At 41.4% G+C, this 21,166-nt stretch overlaps 1 protein-coding gene across 1 annotated transcript in view; it reads left to right on the top strand.

Moving 5' to 3' along the window:
• BARD1 (BRCA1 associated RING domain 1) overlaps window positions 1–21,166 on the top strand; it is a gene marked incomplete at both ends in the record, with an annotated part of 40,030 nt that overhangs the window by 7,865 nt on the left and 10,999 nt on the right. Inside the window, 5 exons of the mRNA XM_084208922.1 lie at window positions 2,647–3,641; window positions 10,957–11,037; window positions 12,183–12,355; window positions 19,180–19,288; window positions 20,798–20,927. Coding sequence (XP_084065048.1) covers window positions 2,647–3,641; window positions 10,957–11,037; window positions 12,183–12,355; window positions 19,180–19,288; window positions 20,798–20,927 — 1,488 coding nt within the window. The remainder of the gene's footprint in view (window positions 1–2,646; window positions 3,642–10,956; window positions 11,038–12,182; window positions 12,356–19,179; window positions 19,289–20,797; window positions 20,928–21,166) is intronic.

Genomic DNA, 21,166 nt, shown 5'->3' with positions numbered 1-21,166 from the left:
TTCATTGGGATTGATTTTATTGTGAGCAATTTTCTCTGAAGGTACTTTAACTGAATGAACTTAGCTACCAGATAATACCCTCTTTATATAAATTAACATTTACTTATTAAATCATCAGAACTTCCTTTCAGCTTCTTGGCTCTGGATCTCCCCTCTTTATTTCACAGCTCTGGGACCATCAAAAGATTTGATTTTCAGGGGAGTCAGATTGGCCATTTGTCCAAGTTGCTGGGGCTCCCTACCTTGTACACTTTGGAAATGGAGGAAGGGGGAGCAGAGTCTAAGAAAAGCCAGAAAATGCAGATTCCTGCCCTGGGTGTGCAGGGCTGGCCCAGGGATGGGTTGGGTCTCTTTGTCAGGATATGGGCATCTTTTAATCATGTCCCATGAGTGCCTCCCTGTTCTAGAACATGCAGCATACTCTATTACACCTCAGGTTGTTGCAGGTGAGGAAAAACACTCCTTGGGAAGTATTTCTTTAGCATGTTATATTTTCAGCAGGTTTTTAATAACCTGGCTAGTAAGTCCCTGCTGAGCAACCAGCAATGAGCAGATCAGTGTGGTGGATTTTTCACAGGCTTTCCTGCTGCCAGAAGTGGTACATCAGTGTAAATGCTTCATTGTGTTCTGCTGCTTTAGATCATACTTCTGAAGGACAGTGCCTTTGATTGAATTTGTCACTTGGACTTTAAAGTCTTGCTGTGCTATATACATCAAAAAGAATTCTGGCCATCACAAAATTGTTGCACAAATTACTTCTGCAAGCTGATTTTATTCTTTCTCTTTACTTGGGGATGACTGGTACTTTTAGCAAGGTAAATATTTTACAAGGAGATCTGCTAGTTTGTGTAAACACTGGCAAGATGAGAAAATAGTAACTTGTGTTTTATATTTTGCATCTGTTTGCAATCAAGCTCTTCCTTTTTTTGATGTTATTGCCAGAATGAGATTGGATATGTTCTCAAGGCTAGCTAGTTCTGAGATTTCAGTCTCAATTTCTGTGCCTTTTTTTTTGTTTGCACCAAGCCCAGCCTTAGAGGAAAACCAAATAGCTGCAGTTCTGTACTTGATGATTATCTTTAGATGCCTAAATGATTGATTACCTAGCCTCAAGCTGTATTCTTAATGACACTTTTGGTCTGATGGCTTACACATTCCTCTAGCTGAATCTAATATGTAACAGGATTTAATTCGGGGGGTAAGTAGGGTAATTGAAATCAAGATTAAGGAAACATTAACTTTGCAATATTGCTTTGAAAGACAACTGTGAATGTCTGTTTTAGTGTTGAATTACTAGCTACATGGTTCTCTTTTAAGTGGAGTTTCAAAAGCACTTTTTTTGTGACTAAGGGATTGGAACCAGTGTGTTTGTTGCTATGAGTTTATCCCAGCTTGCTGTGAAGAACTGGCTGTAGTTACTAACACCAAAAATAGAAGAAGGAGGTACAGAGATAATAAATTAGCCATAGAAACTTAATGCACTGAAGTGAAAGTGATAGATTGTTGCAGTGAGTGTCTGTCACTTTTATATTGTTTATTTCAAGAATACTTAAAGCCCTCTCCTCCCTTCTAATCTTGGTCTTAGTGCTGCTTCAAAACAAAATTCATATTGGTTTTGTGTTTGATTGTTATAAATCACCAAGACTTTTGTGAGTGGTAGTCCCTGAGGTTTAAGGCAACAGGAAGAATATGAGTTGTGCATTTACTTTGGAGGACTTGTCCAAATAACCTAAAATGACACCAGTTCAAAATGAAGAAATTGGTAAAAAATCTGCTATGGTTCTTTTGTGTCAAAAAAACTGTGACATTAAATTAGTGTCTAACTTTGAGGTCACTTTACACTCCTTAATTTATTCTTAAGCCATTGAAGACAGTATTTATGTCCTCAGTCCTTGTTCTCAACTGTTATTTCATGTGCTGGGAGTACAGGATATTCCTCCATCCTGGTCATTGATTTGTAAGGTGATGTATGATGTGATTTATAAAATTGCTCCACTGCATATTTTTAAAAAAATGTTTGAGATCATCAAAATGCTTAGCTTCCTTGAAGTTATTTACTACCCAGGGATAAAGGATCAAATGACAGGAGACAATTGCTTACAGATTTTCTATATATATTCCTCTGGTTCATTTGCTATATCTGTGGAATCAGTCAAAATTTTTCAGGAATGTTTGACATTTTTATAAGGATATTGTTTTTGCTTGCTTACAGCTATTTTTCCTTTCCATCTTTGGATGAACTGTAATACCTCTTCAGAGAATTGTTTCTGTGCTCTTTTGTGTATGCACATGCCTCTTTGTTAACCCCATTTCCGAGGAAAACTCAGTGAGAAAACCAACTTCTGTCCTTTTCTAACCTGCTCAGAACTCTGCTGTGTTGGGAACTCAGACTGCTGAAGGAATTTCTCTGCCAGGATGTTCACTAGCCTGATGGATAGCTGTCACTGCACTGGGATCTCTGAGCTCCACAGTGGCATGTGGCCTGGCCAGGGCTTTTAAAGTGACCTCATGAAGAAATAAAGGCACTCATAGATTGAATTTAGTAACACTTCATCAATTCTTGCAGTTGTTGTTATGATCTTTTTTTGCTTTGTGAGGTTCTGAAGAGTACTCCATAATTATTTTCCCCTTTCCTCATGCCCTTAGATTCAGCAGAGGATGCATCCACACCGACTGAGTCAGAGGTGGAAAAGCAGAGCAAGAAGGAACAGATAAAAATGTGGTTCAGCCCAAGAAGCAAGAAGATTCGATGTGTTGTGAACAAGAGTCATCAGGCTGGCACTAAAAGGAGTGACCTTGGTCAAGACACACCTTCAGTTTATGATTTCTTTCCTTCCCCTCCTGATGAAAAGCCCTCTAAGCCAACAAAAAGACCAACTCAGAGACAGATTAAGAAGATGAAGAAGAAGCATCTAGCAGACATTAACAAAGAGTGGAGCTTAGTAGAGAAACCTGAGCAGAAAAAAGCTAAGACTCCCAAGGAAAAGTGTGTGACCATCTGCAGTCAACCAGTAGTGCTGTGCACTCAGGAACCAGAGAGTCCTGAAGAAAGACCTCAGCAGGAGTCTGTAAAGGAAGCTGACTCCAGCAATAATACAGAAGATGTGGAAGTTCTACCACAGGTAGAATCCCCAAAGAAGGAAGATAACACTGAGGTTGTGTGCTCTGCACAAGAGAGCAAGGAAAAAAGTTGTGCTGCAGAGGTATTGCGGTCAATAGCAAACGAAGTTACACCCTTGAAACGTGTAAGGGAGCAGTCCAGACCTCAGGGCACTCCTCAGTCTAAAAGGGCAAGGAGAAGTGAGAGGGGCATTCCTGGGAAGTCAGGCGGGCAGGCTGATGGCTTAGAGGAGTCTCTGCAGGGCTCCCCCATCTCCCCAGCCACTGAACAGACACCAGCCCAGATTTCTTCCTCTGCATCCAAAGTCACTGGCACTGGAATGAAGACAAGAAGATCTGCAGCCCTTCAAGCCATAAACAGTCCTTCACTTTCAGAATCTCCCTCTACCCCATCCACTTCCAAGAGTTGCAGTCAAGTAGGAACACCGCTCAGTCCTTCTGTGGTGAAATCCCCTGGTGTCAACACAATTGCCAGAAGAAATTACAAGGGAGAGACTTTGCTCCATGTTGCTTCCATCAAGGTAGGACCATCATCTTCTAGTTCAGCTTTAAGCAGAGGTTTAAAAAGACAATGTTGTTTTAAAAATATTCTGGAAACCAGTTACTTCAGAACATCCTATTTCAGGGAGGGAAATCTCATTTTGTGATCTTTTTCTTCTGGGTTTATTGGGAAGTTTCCAACTTGATTCTCTGATTTCATACAGGAATGACTGTTTGAATGATCAAGGATGATTGTACTTGGAAACTCAAAGCATTACAGTGTCAGTTATACCTGTGAGTTTTAGGAAGTGATAAGCATTTAAATGTTTTGGCCTTGTGTGCCAGGAAGCTGTCTCTGATTTGTCACAAGGAGTTTAGGAAGTATTTCAGATCTCACTGAGTGACCTTGATCAGTTCAGTCTGAGCTGTTAACTGAGCTAGGACAAGATCTGAGATACATAAAGATAACTGGGAAACATTGTTATGAAGTGTTGAGGTCCACCACCTGATGGAAGTGTTGGCTCAGGGGGAATGAAGTGCTGCACCCTGTGGTTGCCATGCTGGTTCCTTATACTCTGAAGGGAAGGGACAGAGTTGGGGTGTTCTCAGTAAGCTCACTATTATTCTTGGAATAACAGCTATCACTCATTCTGCTGTTAATATCTTAACCAGTTCCTGGTGTTGTAGAACTTCATGGCTTTGCTCTTTGCAGGGGCTGTCCTTGCCCATTGCTTTGTAAGAGCTGGGTAAAACGTGTCCCACTCATCAGATGTACTCATGGCAGCTCCTGTCTGAGAGGTCATTTCAAAGAGTTTCTAGTCTGGCAATTTAAATGTACTTTGTGCTAAATCATATCATACAAATGCTGTGTGGTTAATAAACTGCATATACTGGAAGAATTGATTCCTCTATAAGCACCTGACATTTATGCAGCACTTCTGGCTGGTGAGACAGAGGCTGTTCTTGATAAATAACTCTGTCCTCTTCCAAAGGCATTCTAATAAGCCACTCCTGCTGCACGAGACCTTTTTAAATGGAAGTGTCAGCTGAGCTGAGTTCAAATCTCGTATTTGATGTCATTAATATGGAATTAGAGGGGAGAAAATGAAATGTTGTCCTCACAGGACTCAAGAGCTTTGAAGGAGAGATCTCTTGTTATCTCTTGTCATAAGTCCTGCATATTCCTCTTTATTAAAACACTGTGTACAAATTACCCTTCCGTGATTTTCTGGGAATTTGTAATGAATGCAGTCATGAGTGACTGGTTCTGAAAAAAATGGATCTGCCCTGACAAGTTTTCACACAAGTATGGTTTCCAGCAATATGTCTGATGCTTCTTTGGAACACAGGTATTTCATCTAAGGAAACAGCCTCCCTGCAGCTTGTTGAGACTTGGAGTATTGGCATATTGGTGATATGCCAATAAGATTTCATTGCAAAGCATTTTGATGATAAATGAAAAATTAAGCAGTTCATGCTGTAGACAAAAAGGATGATAAACATGTTTTGATTATTGAAGTTCAGTGGTGTTGCTGGCACTCCTCACTGGCATTGGTACAGCCAAAAAAAAAAAGCTGACTTCCAGCTGGAGTGTGGGCAGTGGGATGGGCTTTTTCAGTCCTATGTGCGAGTTCCTTTCACTGTTGTCTTTTGATGTTTGTAATTATTGAGCTAAAGTGGGAAATGGCTTCTGTTCCTCATTAGTTCTGCTGTGGTTTTTATCCAGCAGCACCATACTCATTGAGGTGCTCATTAGCAAAGGCTTGTGTAGCTAGGGAGGGCTTCAGGGTGATCCCAGAGTTTGCTTTGAAAAGGAACTAAAAAAGCGGTCCCTTAGTTAAGATCTTTTAACTTGCAGGAGCCCTCTATGAACTGATAAAAGTATTTTGTCAAACTGGTCTTGAAATACCAGGCTGTATCCTCTTTGTGTATTTTCAGTGTGGGGTTTAGAATTGTTGGTTTGAGTTTGGTTGGTGCTTTTGGGGTTTTTTTCTTTCTAACTAGTTTTTTCCTTCTAACTAGTTCTGAATTTTTTTTTTCTTCCTGAAAGAAGCATTTTTCTTCCGGTTTCATTTTATGGGCAATCTTTTTTTCTTGTTGTTTTCACAGCCAGTATTGTTTTTCCATGTGTGTAAAGGGAAACTGACTTGTAGCTGCCACCCTCCCCCAAAGTAAAATGAAGTCTAATTCTCTGTGACTTCATTAGTTATAAAAACAAATCTGTATTATTTTCATAAGCTGTCAGGGTCTAATGCCCAGAATTCAGTTAAAGTTAATTGAATTATCCATTTTTTTTCTTATTTAAAAGAGATCATAAACAAAGTTAGCAGTCATGAAAACTAAGAGTGTTGTGCTGTTTATAATGATTCTGAAGGATTGTCCCCATTTACTACTAGTACTAGTAGTTATTATTTTCACTGAAATCAAAATGGTTCTCAAGAAAGGTTCTAGTGTGGATGAACTTAATGTTGAGTTAAACTAATAAATGAAAATAAATGTGACTCTTCCTGTAACAACCAGCAGTCACGTTTATCTTCATAGTCATTAAAGAGGAAAATCCAATTAGTTAAAATACAAAATGTGACCTATTCAACTCTGAATATTCTAAACTAATGGGAAATTGCCCCATCAACAGCCCTTCCACATGGGACTTTTTTTTTCCAGTGAGAACAGATTGTTCCCAGGACCAGCTCTTCCATGGCAATTAAATCACAGCACCAGTCAGTGCAGAGTGCTAAATCTGCTGTGGAGAGAGGAACCCCCCAGTGCCTTGGCACTGCATTCAGGTCTGGGTGGTGCCTGTGCTTGACCTGCTTTGCTGAGGGAAGGGATGGGGCAAATTGTGGCACTGTGGATTCCAGGGAGAGGGACAGTGAACTGCAACACAAGAGGGGGACCTTGGCAGCAGCCACATTGTTACAAGGGTGGGTGGGAAATAGCTGGGAGAAGGCTCCTGGTGATTCAGGGTAGGAGGAAATAAGGAGTTGTCCCTCTTCTGAGGAAAGAAGAATTTGCCTCTATGCAGAGCATCTGCTGAGTTTGAAGAGAGAGGTGTAGTGTATTTGGACCAGTTTTGGTTATCTCCTGTTCCAGGAACCCTTTGATTTTCCCAGCTCATGTTGGCTTTCCCTCCTTGCACTCTCAGGAGGACTCACAGAAAGGCTTCACCCATGGCTAGCCTGCTGTGCTGGACTCCTCATGGTCATTACAATTAACAGAGTAAAATAACTGTGAAATAATTCCTTCTGAGCCTGTGAGAGTGCTCCTTTTATTGCTTTGTTACCAGTTAATGGCACATCAGGAAGGAGAGCAGAGAAGATGGTGTGGTTTTGTGAGCATGTGATGGCAAACATCAGGATAGCTTTTAAATTTTGTTTTCAGGTGTCTGACCTGGTCAGCTGTGCACTTCGTTGCTTTTGGGACCGGATCTGCCTGTGTCATGGTTGGGAGATGGGTCACAGAGGAACATCTCCCCTCCGGGAGAGAGGGGGTCAAGGCAAATAGGAAATAGTGCAATGTTTTCAAATGCAGGACTTGAGAATATGGAAACTGGCCATGAGTCAAAGCAATCCATCTTCCCAAGTGCTGATTGGGAAGCCTGGAAACAAATTACCATTTCTTTTTCAATAATGCTTGGTTATCACTTGTCTTGTTTCTGAGGCTGTGTAACTTCTTGCACATTTTCTCTTTATTAAAGGTTAAGCATAGCTTCTTGTATGTTTGTTATTAGGGAACAGTCTGTGTAGGGAATTCATCTGGAGGATTTTGAGGTGAGAAACTTGCAGGATCCTGGAACGATTTCACAATTCATATAAGCTCTTTAATGCATATTTGTCCTCCTTGACCATTTATGAGTTGTAGATAATCTAGTTTCCTCACAGCTTAAACAAGCAAATGGCATTGTGTTTGAAAGGGGATCTTTTTGGTTCATTTGTTTTATCTAAAGATTGAAGTTGCTTGATTAAATAAAAGAAGAAATATTTGGTTGTAGGAGTACAGCTTTTGAGCTTCATCTTCATGTACTGTCCTAATTCGTTGGATCTCTCATTAACTGGTAGATTATGTTTTCTGGTAGAATGTGTTTTCATTTATTTAGTAATTTGACTTTTTGGTGAAAAATATCTTGACTAATGGAAGTTGTAAAGCACAAAATGGAAAAAAAGCCCTGTAAAATAGGACTAAAAGGACACCTGAAGTTCCTAACCATATGTATTAAATTCAGGACTTGAGGGAAAAGGAAAAAAAGCCTCCAACAACCTTGTGTAAGCCAAGTAGAGATGGTTTTCTGGTCTTATGCCAGCCGTGGCTGCAGGAACTAAATTCTCCTTCGGAGGAGGAAGTGCTAAAGCCCTGTAAATGCTCCTCTCTGTCTCATCTACTGCCGGCTCCGGCTCTGCCAACAGATGGCCCCAGTGCCTTTCCTGCTTCTCCGGTTTCCCCAGCTCTGGGAGCTGCCGTGCCGAGGAGGAGCAAACCCGTGACTTTACTGCCTTGTCACTACAGCTGAGCTTTGTTATGAGCGTGAAATGTCCTGAGCTTTGTTTGTTCCGAATGGGTAATTCTGCATTCTGCAGTAGCTCCTGCTTTTTCAAGAGCTGGATGTAATCCTTCATTGATAATTAGATTTCAAAATAAACACTTGCCTGTGAATTCTTAATGGTAGGAGCATTTTTCTACCTGCTGTTTGCCTTGTTCTCCTTTTCTGAACAAAAATCTCTCCACTTAACGTTTCCCCTCTGTTGCTGCAGATTGCTAAGAGGGTCTCTCCTTGTGTCCCCTGGTTATGGTTTGTTGGTGCAGACTGGTGATATTCCTGCTGCATCAAATATACTCAAGGAACTAAATGTGCAAAATTAATTTCAGCATTAGTCAAAGCACATCTTTATGCAGCATGTTGGAATTAGTCATTCCATACTAATTGGTGTAGTTTCTTCTGCTCTCTTGTGGAGGGAAGTATTTGTGTTTGGGATTTGCACCTCTGTGGTCCTTACTCTTGTTTAAGAGTTTAGCAAAGCATTTATTAGTTTATAAATGTTGGTAATTTCATCAACTTGGATAGAAGTGGCCAATGTAAAAAATAACCATGCCACTTTGTTTTTACTCTTGGATCACAGTTGACTTGTCACCTAAACCTGGTACCAGCCTCTGGAAGATCCAGGCAAACGTCAGAGGCACCTATGGTTGGATTTGATAATGTTATAGGTATTTTCCAACCAAAAATGATTCAGTGGTGTGGTCCTGCTTGCAGGAGGGACTTTATAACATGTCTATAATGTTCCACCACTTAAAATATAGTCTTCTGCTCTTTTAAGCTAAATGTTCACCTTGTGGTGGCTGACTGAAGAGCCTCTGAGGACACAAAAGGCACATTCTCCTGGCTCTGTTTTCTTAACATCTCTCTTGTAATCCTGATTGGCAGCCCCCATCCAGTCACTGCGCAGCTCATGACAGCTTTCCCTCCTTGCTGTCACTCTCAGTGCTTGGTGCTGCTTGTAGGGAGCAGGTTCCATTTACAGATGACACGATGACAATATTTATCTTCTGTAAGTAGCAAGCCACCAATTTTCTAATTTTGACATGGGCCTGGATTTAAGTCAGGGGATGTTGTCAGTCCTGGTGTCCACACCAGCAACATTTCCTTTGATGAAGCCCCAGCGATGTTTTACAAATCAATGCTCACATAACTGATCTCAAAAGCTGTGATAGTATCTGATGCCCACACAAATTATTAGCTGTGCTTCCTGCTTTAAAGCAGTACTCCTGAAATGTCAAACCTTTTGCAGTACATGTTTGCAAACTGAACTTTAAATGATAAGCTCAGCTCTCGCTCATTATAGATAATTGTGTGTTCCCTCTGTCGGGAAGGATCTTAATGCTGAGCGCTGTCTTGGCTGCCTCTGAATAACTCCTCAGGTTTGATCTATGTCTGTTACCTTGCAACCATAAAAAATATGCTGCTGCTAGAATCCTTTAATTGCTTTGAAAGGTAACATTTTGCTGGGACATCCAGATTGTGAATATAACGCATGAAATTTATCTCTGATGTGTTAATTTGCTTGATGGTTGTAAAGCCAGTGAGTCTCAGCATTTACTTCGGTGAATTTTGAGCTTACAGTTGTTGCTTGCTGGGTTTATTTTTGCAGAGCAGTCTGTCTTAATATTTTTTCTAACTTAAAGAGTAAAGATTAAAGCTGTTTTGTTTTTTCCAAAGAGCTTCTTGGTAACAAAATCCAATTGCTTGTTTTTATTGTATTTAAAGTTTAATATAATATTCTCTCACCTTTTCCAAGGCTTGCTGTGAGTAGCACCTTGAAGTTCCACTACTTAAAGGCATTGAACTTGATATATATCATGGATTAAATTTCTCTCTTCCAAATCTTTTTTTATATTGTATATTTGACCCTGGCAAGGGCTACATACCAGTTTCCCTAGACCAGGGTACTGAGATCCCAAATGAAGAGACTCTTAATATACAAAGTGTCTGCAGTTGTCTTGAAATGCTTTATTTTGCCTAAAATAATAAGAATTGAGGCCTGCACTGCAGAGATCTCCTTGCCTCAGCTTCCACAGGCACCTTCTCCTTACCTATTTATAGCTGCATCTGGATATGCTCCAATCTTATTACCAGCTTTGCTTTTCAGGGTGTCAAAACCTCTGATTCACAAATTCTGCCCTTTTGCTTCCTTTGCCTCATCTCTATTCAGCCTCTTTTCCTTAGGCTCTGCATCAGTTTCCACCCTTTCCACACCTCCTTGCTTACAGTGAAAGCTGAGTATAGCATTTTTCCAAAAAGCAAATTAAAACTATTTTGGTAGATAACTGTCAGAGAAAGTGTCAGTGAAATTCAACATAAAGTAGTAATTGCAGTGTTAAATAAAACTCTTTTCCTTTTGTGGAAAACCAATTTCTAGAAGCTTGTCAGGCTTATTAATTTATTTCACCTGTGTTTTCAGACAGTTACTTTGATTAACTTAAAAAAAATCCGGTCTGAAGGACGAGGAAATTCTCAATAAATGTTCCTGACTTTAATCCTTGCAGTTTGACTGTAGTGGACAGACTGCACTTAGCACAGACTTTTCCATTTATTTTGAATTAACTCTGTTACATGCATGGTTTTTATCTAGAAATATATATTTGTGTATAAAATGTGTGGCTGGTTCTAAATGAACAGCAATGATTAACTGTGGTCATCAGGTCAGTCGAGCTTTTGTTATCTTGACAATTTCTACATGGAAGGCTTATATCATAACATTTTCATTGCAGCTAAATTTATAATTGGGCATCTCTCAAATTTGTGTTGTATCTGTGTATTTTCTTCATTACTTTTCCATAACTCTGGTTTTTTTCCCTGTGTAGGGTGACTTAGCAGCTGTGGAGCAGCTGCTGAAAAACGGGGCAGATCCCAATGTCAAAGATAATGCTGGCTGGACACCACTGGTAAGTGTTGAAGGCTTCTTTCTGTCATCTGTCTTCTAATCAGATTTCACTTCATCCCTCCTTTCCTCTCTGATATTTTAGTTCCCTTCACACACATTTAGGTGACAGAGAATTATGCAAAGTGAAGAAGTGATGATAAACAAGGTTAAAAGAATTCATCAGCAGCCACTGACCTGGCCAGGTGTCATTCTCCTTTGCTGGCGTGTAGGGCAGGCCATGAAATTGATCAGCTGGTGACTCTGCAAATGCAGAAAATACAGCTGGGATAACTCGAAAATGATCAATTCAAAACAATGTTTGTATTTAATGGGTTCCTAATGTCCTCAGTGGTTTGGAAATATATCAAGTAGTGGAGTGAAAAAATTGCTCGATTGAATTACAGAAAATAAACAAAAGGTTCTTGTCAACCATGACTACTTCTTCTCCTGCAGAATACTCCTGGTAGCCTGTAATCTGGAGGGTTTTGTTCCCTGTGGTTGAATTTGCACACAGTTGGCCTTTGTTTAGTTCTTCTCAGGGCTTTTTGTCACAGACATCAAGTCCTGAGACATGTCACAGGCATGTTGGGTTGTCACAGACATATTTTATGAAAAATCTTTTTGCTAAGATCTTTTCTCTTAAGAAGCTGAAAGGCCTCAGAAATGAAATGTAAATGATAATTATCTGCTGCTGTAGAATGCAACAGGTGCATCTTTGATTGGTCTCATGTGGTTGTTTTTAATAAATGGCCAATCACATCCAGCTGTCTCAGACTCTTGGGTCAGTCACAAGATTTTCTTTGCCCCCTTTGCCCCCTTTGCCCCCTTTGCCCCCTTTGCCCGTTCTTCTATTCTTTTAGTATAGTTTTAGTATATAATTTTCTTTTAATATAATATATATCATAAAATAATAAATCCACCTTCTGAAACATGAAGTCAAGATTCTCATCTCTTCCCTCATGCTAAGACCCCCTCCAAACACTACCACATTTGGTGACCCTGAGTGAAGAACATTCCCACATTGGGTTCCCAGGTAAATTCCTGTCAGGAATGTAACGCAGTGCCCTTGCAGTATCTTCCCTGGCCATCTTGGGAGTGCTGCCACGAGAGGAGTCCCCCTGTGAGTTGTGCTTCACCTGAGTTGCCCCCTGTGCTTTCCCCCTGCAGCACGAGGCGTGTAACCACGGGCACAGGGAGGTGGTGGAGCTGCTGCTGCGGCACGGGGCGCTGGTGAACACCACGGGCTACCAGAACGACTCGCCGCTGCACGACGCCGCCAGGAACGGCCACGTGGCCGTGGTGGAGCTGCTGCTGCTGCACGGCGCCTCCAGCCACGCCGTGTGAGTGTCTTACATCAGTACACCAGGAGTGCTCCTGCCGTTAACCATGGCTGCAGCACCCAGAGGGGATGTGGGGTGAATGTGAAGCACAGCTGGTGATAAATGTGGTTTACGTGAAGTGAGGGGGTGGGTGTTAAATGTGCGCTCTGCTGTGCTTACCAGGTGGGTGTTTCCTTTCCTTTTGGCTTTGTCCTAAGCTTTTCTGAGGATGCCTGAGTCATAGATAGCTGGAGTACTTGAGAGGAAAGTAACAACATATGCTCACCCTAATCGTACACTTTCCTGTTGGCATCTTGTTATAGCTGCTGTCAGCTCTAAGATGCTGAGCTAGATGAGTTTTGAACTGCTACAGCTGGTTTTTGTCTCTTTACTTTTACTACACTTTTTGCTCCAGTCTCTTCTGTTTTCACAAATGACACAGACACAGGCTGAGATTTGGGAATTTTCATTTTTGCCTTTCTGGATCAAAGCACTAATCCTTGGTACACCTTCTAAGTAATAATTTCAGTTGACTCTTCTATACTGTTAAGTCTCATGAAGATTTTGGTATTTGTGTCTAGGAGGTGCTAAAGAATCTTTCAGTCCATCAATAACCCTGTTAGCATTCCAGGCACTAATGTAATTTTAGGGGCTGTACTGTTGTTGTTCCAGGGCATGTGTATAAATTTGAGTCCAGTACAAGTTGTCCAGAGGGGTGTGTGTGTATAGAAACACAACAGGATGAAGTTTCTGTGGCAGCCACATGAGGAAGCATAAACAAGTTCAGCTTTATCACTTCAGCTCTCAATAGTCACTCTTGAAGCTTACAGAATTAAGGTGCTTTGTGGGAAAGCGTAGGGTTTTCATCAAGTCCTAATCTTGAATATATTAGAGTTTAGAAAACAAGCCAAAGCCAAAACAAACCAAGACTTTGACTCAAGACTTCAGCATGAACGACTAGAACAAGGATCAGTTGTTCATCTTAACTTTGTTCATGAGCAGCAAGGACTGGTGCACCTGGAAAAGCTGACAGCTTCAGAGATTTTCAAGCCACTTGAATATGAGGAGCTGGTTGTGTCACACTTACCACGTGTTTGTCTGGTGTTTGAAAGCAGAGCCAACAGCTTTGCTGTGAGCTTGTGGCACGGTTTCAGCTCTGGTGGCTTTGCTCAGCCCAGGCTCTGAATGCCAGCCATGGACTCTGCAGGCTCCTGTTAGCCTTGGTCTCTGCTGCATGTGCTCCCACAAACAGAGGTCAAGCTGAACCTCTTTCAGCTCCTTCTACATGAGCAAACATGACTCTGTTGAAAGAGAAGCTTTTTAATCAGGGAAGGGGAGATTTATGTAAACCATAAGCTCTGCTTTAACTTTTCACGGAATGTAGATAATGTTCAGTTAAAATCTCTGAGAACAAATGTAGCTGCCATTAATCTTTGTGTGGTTTGTCTGGGTGCTGTGGCACAAATTCAGTCCTGTCCATCCCTCCTGGCATAACTGAGACTTCCAGATCTTCTGTTGGCTCTCTGGCTGAAATGCCACTGTGTGTGTTGCAATTGCACTGATGATGGAAAGGAGCTAGGGTTTCCCCTCCCTTATTTTTACACACAGCATTAGAGCCACAGAAAAATAGATGTACAAGCCAAGTGTTCAGACTTGCTCTGCTGGCCCCTTCCAAACACTGTCAGGAAACAGAAACAAGAACAGTGTGTCTGAGACTCCTGAGAATGCCTTGTGCCTTCCTTCCCTCCTGTGCCCCTGTAGCTTCCAGCAGTGTGTGGTGCTGTGATCTTCCCCTGGATCATGACTCTGCAGATCTCACAGGGTGTTTTTGCAGCCACTGCCTCTGCCAGTTATAGTCCTTATAATTAAGCAGTGGTTGGATTTGGCTAGGTAAGTGGAACCTTCTTGCATCTAGAAGGTTTGGTTAATTCTTTTTTCCTAGTGGATGCAGGTGTCCTTGTAATGGAGTCACATCTGACAAGAAGCTTGTTTTTCTTAAGTGACTTTTTTTTCCTAGATCTCTGAAACCAGCTGGCCACAGTTCTAAAAACAGGAGATGAGAACAGGCTGATCACTGAAAATGATGCAATTACAGTTCATTTCATTATGGCTAGTTATAATTTGTCTCTTTGTACTTAATGCTCACCTTCACATTATTATTTTTGGTTCTTTACAGTAGAAATTGAAGCAGTGATGAGTAGAACTTGCATCTCCAAGGCTTATTTTCTTGAGGAGTGCCTTAACTTGAGAGGTGTGCAGTGTGTGAGCTAAGACTATACCAAACCAATTTTGTCAAACGGATAAATTGGTCTAATTTTAGTTCAGTTTTTTTTTCTCTTCGGTGTATAAAACTCTTTCTAGTCCTTTTGTAGGCTCTTCAGGCTCACAATGAATTAACTTTCAGCCAAGGAAAGGTCTCTCCTTAATGTGGTGGGATAAAGTGATTCTTCTTTATCTCACAGGAGCGGGGAGCAAAGTTTGATTAGTTCACTGTGGTTACTTAAGTGTTTTACTTTAGCTAAACTAAGTAAAATGTGAGCATGACAAATGCATTCAAATGTTACTTGGGACACCATGAAATATATAGCATGAAACCTCACAGGAGTGACTGATGTCTTGCTGCTGTCTTAACAGTAGAATTAACTCAGTTTGGTGTCTTAATGTCCCTTGTGTGTTGAAGAGTTAATCTACTGGAACAAAAACAGAGCTTGCATCCAACAGCCTGCTTAGAGCAGTAGTTTGGAAATGTAGCATGATACTCAGTTGTGCCAGGTGAAATTGATTTTAAAGGTGTGCAGTAATGACTGACAGCAGGTCACCCTGGCTGTGGGGGAATGTAGGATTTATCTGAGAAACCTCAGTGGGTGAGGTACAACCATATCCAGAGAGCTGAGGCTTTGCCATTTCAGATTTAGATGTCAGATATTCACAAACCCATCAAGTGGGCACATTCCAAGTGCCTTTCAGGCTGTGTTTTTCTCCTTTCATGTTAACTTGTAGTGCATTAAGAAATAGCTCTATGTAACAGGAAGCAGCCACATATCTTTTGGACCAAGCAAGAACAGATGAGGGCTTCCTCTTTTGCCAGAAATTAATCCTGGGATTTCTTTATTCCTTGGCAAAAATTCTTTTTGGAAATCTGTGAGATTGAATAGTTGTGGCACTTCAGTTGTCCACAACTTCATTGAAGTTTTCACTGACTGGGAGAGACACAAATTACAAATGAAAAATATTATATGGACCAGTGGACCTATTAATTGTCCTACTGGTCCTGTTAATTTTTTTACGTTAATCTCCTACACATAACTAATTTTTATTTTTATGGCTTTTTTCAACATGCTTCAATTCTTTTTTCTTTGCTTCACAGCAAGCCAAGTGATTTGAAAAATTAGATCTGTGCATTTGCAATTTCACAGTAGTTCCTAAATGCTTTCACTCAAATGGGCTGTCTTTCCAGTTCTCCATGCACAGTAAGTTTAGCATTAGCAGAAACTGTCATCTTGCTCTGGCTTTTTAGGTGTAGTGGTTGTGAGTCTGACTCTGAACAAACCTGTGGGAATGCTAAGGGGAAGACCATGGTCCTCAATTATGAATGGCACAGGGACAAAAGTGATTATAACCTGCAGTCATTCCAGGAGGCGTTAGACTCATGGCACTGATATCATTTTGTCTCCTTATTCTGAGTCGAGATAGTGCAGGTCTTTGCTGCCCAAGTGCAAGACAGTGTGTTGAACTTCCTGCTGACAGTAGGTTAATTAAAATCCTGGCTCTGTTTGGATATTTCAGATGGTCTTTCTGGCTACACAGATTAGGTTTTCTTCCCTCTGTCAGGTTCAGGGAAGTTTCTACTTTGCACATTCTCAAAATCCAGGTGCTGCCTGGAGAGCCCTGAGCCAGTCAGATTTCCATGTGGGAGTTAGTGGGTAGTGCACTGAGACCTGGCTGCAGGATTTCTGTTCACTGCTGAACTCTTCTGTGGGGCTGGGGCAAAACTTGGTCAGTAGAGCAGCTTAAAAGTCCTGATTACAAAGAATTATGTCATTTCATGGAAAGTCATGCTCAGATTTGTTTGAGTTGCTCCTCACTGGGCTCCTCTTTGCTCTCAGCAGAGCCATCCTGCTCTTGGATTGCATTTGTTCCAGCTGTAACAGCCCCCTACTGATTATTCAGTGCCTTAATGACTGGCTAACAGGAGGCTGCTTGCACCCAAGGGTACATCTGACACTGAGATGTTTAAGAAAACTTCCAGACAGGCTACTTGCCTTCTGGTAGAAAGAAGGATGCATTGGGGACCTTGTATTCCAGCTTAAGCACCTCACTAATTTCTCTCTAGCAGAAGCAATTGTGTCTTCCTGCTGAGTGTGGAACTCATCATGTGCACTGGACCCATTCCCAACAAACCCAGATTTGTAGGAGGAGTTATTGGCATTTCTGAAAACGCTGTCTGTGTGTTAGGGTGGACATAATTTGCATGTCTAATTTGGTTTTGAGTATTGGGTAAAAATTCATCTTAGAACAAGGTGGATGATTTCCCTTGTTAAGGTGGGTTGGATAAAGATGGATGTGAGCTTCCCATTCCCCTGCCTTACTAAAAAAGTACAAATATAGTTTTCATCCTTTCTCTTTGAAAAGTAGATTGCAACACTATCCTATTTGGAAATCTGTTGTTAGGATGTGTTCCTTGTATTGGTTTTTATTATGTAAACCCTCTTTTCTCCTGTTTCAGCTACATTTTCACACTCTCTTTAAGCTCAACAATCTGTTTAGTTGCAAATATTCTAAACTCTTAAACCATTTCTTGTGCTGGTGTTCCTTTTTCAGCTCTAAAGTTTGTCACAATTTAGCTATGCCACCTTAACATGCAATAAATAGCCCTTCATTCTTCAAAGCTGAATAATGATGGGACAGCATATCATAATACTGTAGTAAAAAGCAACTAAAACAAGCTTAAAACTGTAGGAGAAAATTTAAGTGAATACAGAAGGAGGAGCTGGAGCTCGTATTTGTACAGTTCAATTGGCAAAAAATGTTCTGTATTTAACTGGGGTGGTCTGTGTATTTTTTTCTATGGTAAACATTGATGAGTTTTCTCCAACAGTCAAGAGCCTTACTGTGCCTTTGGAGGAAAAAGCACTCCCAAATCTGTGCTACTGACATGCAGGGATTCCTCCCTCTGCTTAGCTCACAGTGAAAGGTCAGCCAGCTAGTGTGAAGGTGAGCTTGGGGTGTTTGATGATATGTATATATATTCCCCCCCCCCACCCCCTCTGGATGCATTGTTCAAAGGAGCTTTATCTTGCAGCAGTTTGAGTTGAATATTGGCCTTATTTAAGGAAAGGGCAAGAGCTACCCTGATGATGCATGACAAAGCAGGAACAGCATGACAATATTTAATGGGCTGCAACTCCCAGGCCTGGGCAGAGATTTAACCAATTATCTTTCAGTCTGCAGAGTTTGTATTATGCCTGCACTGTGCTCATTAGTAGCACAGAAGAGCTTGGGATTGGTGATAGTGTAAAATACCATCCTGGACTCTTCTGGGGGGGATTTTTGTGGATTGTTGTTTTCCCCAGGGGCTGTGTTAGTGAGCTGTGCTCAGCCTGGGCTACAGAAGGGTGCTGAGGTCAGACTTATCTTTCAGCTTAGCACTGGCAAAGCCTCCTAGTTAAGTCAGAGTGGAGACTTAATAATTTGAGCTGCTCTTTGGGCTGGGTTGGGTTATGGCCTTATGTGGAATTCCCTGTAAAGCTTCCTGGATTCCAACTGCACAGAAATGTGTGGCCAAGAGAGAGCTCTTCAAAGCTGCAGTGGTCCTGTGACCTCTTTAAATGTCTCATTGTTTGATGACTAAGCTTGCCAGGTTTCAGACACTGAGTCAGGGCTTTGTTCTCATGACAAGCTTCCCCTCCATAACAAGCTCTTATTGTGCCTTTGGAGAGCCAGAGCTGTGTGAGGTGGGCAGAAGAGGATCAGCTGCAGCAGCCATTATTCTCACAAAGGGCAAAGCAAGCAGAATATTTCCCCAGAGTGCTGGCAGAGGCTCCTGTTCGCTAATGGCAATGATACATACCTGTTCTGCAATTTCAGGCTTTCCTCCCCTCACTACTGTCCTGCAGCAGCAAAGTTGTGTGAAGAAGAAATTGAAGCCATGGCTGAGTTTGATGTGTTTATAGCAATCACCTCTGTCTGAGGGGTGCTAAAAGAGAAAATCAGTCTGGAAGCACAACTAATAACTATGAGGTGCCACCTGCAATCAATAGCTTTGAACAAAATTGGCAAACCAACAAAAATCTGACTGAATTGGCTCTAATGGGTTCTGTGGAACAGTACACTGAGGGAAAATGAGATGCACACTCAGATTTTGGAAGTGCAAGGGAGCTGTGGTTCCCAAGTAGGAAGCAGATAGCTTTTCCCATAAAAGCACTACCACATCAAGCTCCCATGTTTAATACACTATGGAGAGTCTTCTGACATGTCTTTTATGGCAAATAGATAAGCCAAAAATACATTTCTTGGTTCTGTGACTGCAATGAAAGATTAAAGCTGAAATTTCTGGGTCTTGCAAATGATATCAAAGTGCATCTTGAGACAGTTTAACAGGGACTGTGGTTTATTTAACTGAATATTCTGCTCTGAGCATCCCTTACTTCTCAGCTGAATGCAACAGCTTGTAATTCAGTATCCATCTGTCTTGGATGCAATTCTTACTTGAAGCTTTGTGCTTTTAGCTGAAATTACATATTAATAAGAAAGTGGGAGGGAAGGCTACCCAGCTAATATGCCTGGTTAGTTAAGAATCAAGTCACATTTTATTTACTTAAACCCATCTGTGCTTGTTTTGCCAGTAATATATTTGGTCTGCGGCCTGTGGACTACGCAGAAAGCGAAAAGATGAAATCTCTGCTAATGTTGCCAGTGAAGAATGAATCATTTTCACTTACCCAGCCCTCTGAGGTAAATGTCTGTGTGGGTTTGTTTTTGTGTTTTGCTTTTTAACAAAACAAGCCATGAGTTCTTCCTTTAAATATTGAAGGCTCAGATGTAAGTACAGTGCATCACCTCCTTTACAGGGAGATTTAAAATAGGCTGGGAAGCTGTCTTGGACAGTATTTCTAGGATGTGTGTGGAGCACTGACAAGCTATGAAGTTCTGTGGTACAGCTTTATGTGGGAAGACAAAAGATGTTTCTTGTCATGTGGTTTTATTATAGGAGAACGAGCCTGTGTTATTTCTCAAGTATCAGTGCTTGAACTTTGCTGTTGATGTTGTTTCTCTGCATATCTAAATTTGTTCTGCTTTCCAAACTGTCTGCAAACAGCAGTAGCCTTTGTTCCAGGTGCTTTTTGCATGCCTTTAAAAGGCTGTTCCACTGTCATCCTTTGTCCAGCAATGGAAATATCAGCTCAGCAGTAGAAAATAGCTTTTGGGAGATTGTTCTGGGGTTTTTGTTTTTCTCCTCCTTTGGACAAAGACTTCCCAGGACTTGTAACCTGAATTGGGTACTCAGACCTAACAAGTTGCTGCATTATGAAATGCTTTGTGCTTCCTAATGGAGGAGGATTAAGCTGACCTGGCTCATAGAAGCAGCCCATATCTACTCCAGCCTATACAGCCTGCATTGAGGTCACAAGGTACCCAGTGGCCAAAAGTGAACAGTTGCAGCTAAACCAGGACTAATGTGGCTGTTCCTTCCACCTGCAGCAGATGTAAGATGTAGCTCTGCTGTGCCAGACAGACCTTTTTGGTATTTGCATTTCCTTTGGAGTGAGTGTGTGGCACGGGATGGCTGCTGGCTCTCGTGGATGACTTGATCCAGAGCCTGAGGCTGTGGGGTAGCTGGATCTCAAAGGTCTGTTTGTGCCATGGAATCTGGAGTGTTTAGGAAAATCCAGGAGCTGAAGTATCCTACCCTTGTCTGCATAAAGCTCCTCTTACTTTGTATTAACACTACCCACATCTAAAATCCCACTTAAGCATTGCCTGCTTACAGGGTAAAGTATTAGGGACTTCTGCTAAAAGGAAATGCAGATATTAATTATATAGGTTACTCAATAATGCTCTGTTAATAGTTTGCTAAAAGTAGGAGGTTTTACTACTTAATTGGGATTTTTATTCTCTTTCAACACTGGCAGTCTGCCAGGCTGTTTACACAGTGTTCAACCAGCTCTATGTGTGCACTCCAGTGTCTTTAAAAAGCACCAAAGAGGGCAAGGGAGGAAAAACTGATCCATGTTTTGGTACCTTGTATAAGCTAAAGGAAATACTTCTAATGTGAAGCTTTTCTGCTGTGTAGCTGATTTGTTACATGGACATTTATTTATGGACCCTGTCTATTAAGCTTGTCATGAGTTGTGTTTCAAAATGCTTATTCTTGAAAAAGAAAGCTGCCCAGTAAGTAAGTTGCTTTCTTTATGTTCCCAAATATTCAGCTTATTGCAGAATTTTGTGTTCACACAGGCACTGAGCTCCAGCCAGCCAAGAAATGGACCCCTTGGTATACTGGGGAGCAATCTTAGTGTGAAGCAGCAGAAATTGCTGAACAAATTAGCAGCAGTCCTGAAGGCCCAGAGGTGCACTGAATTTAACAGCAGAGGTATGGAGTCTTGTTGAAGTGTCTCTGTCCAAATATAAGTAACTACAGTCCTGCACTTTATGGTTTAAGATACTACCTGCAACAGGCTTTTTATCACTCCTGGGAAGGGCAGTTTCTGAAACCCCTGAGTTGTAGCTGCAGTGGAGTGATGGTGTATTTTGCATGTAAACACCTATAAAGTTTGTCTGGCTATCAAGGCAGGAAGTTTCTGAGGGAGACACAGTTTGGCAGTTTATTGC

This window comes from Fringilla coelebs (genome assembly GCF_963513975.1).
Source record: "Fringilla coelebs genome assembly, chromosome: 7".
In the NCBI taxonomy this organism is placed as follows: domain Eukaryota; kingdom Metazoa; phylum Chordata; class Aves; order Passeriformes; family Fringillidae; genus Fringilla; species Fringilla coelebs.
Note: the sequence above shows the minus strand (reverse complement) of the source record. Positions and strands in the feature narration are given on the sequence as shown.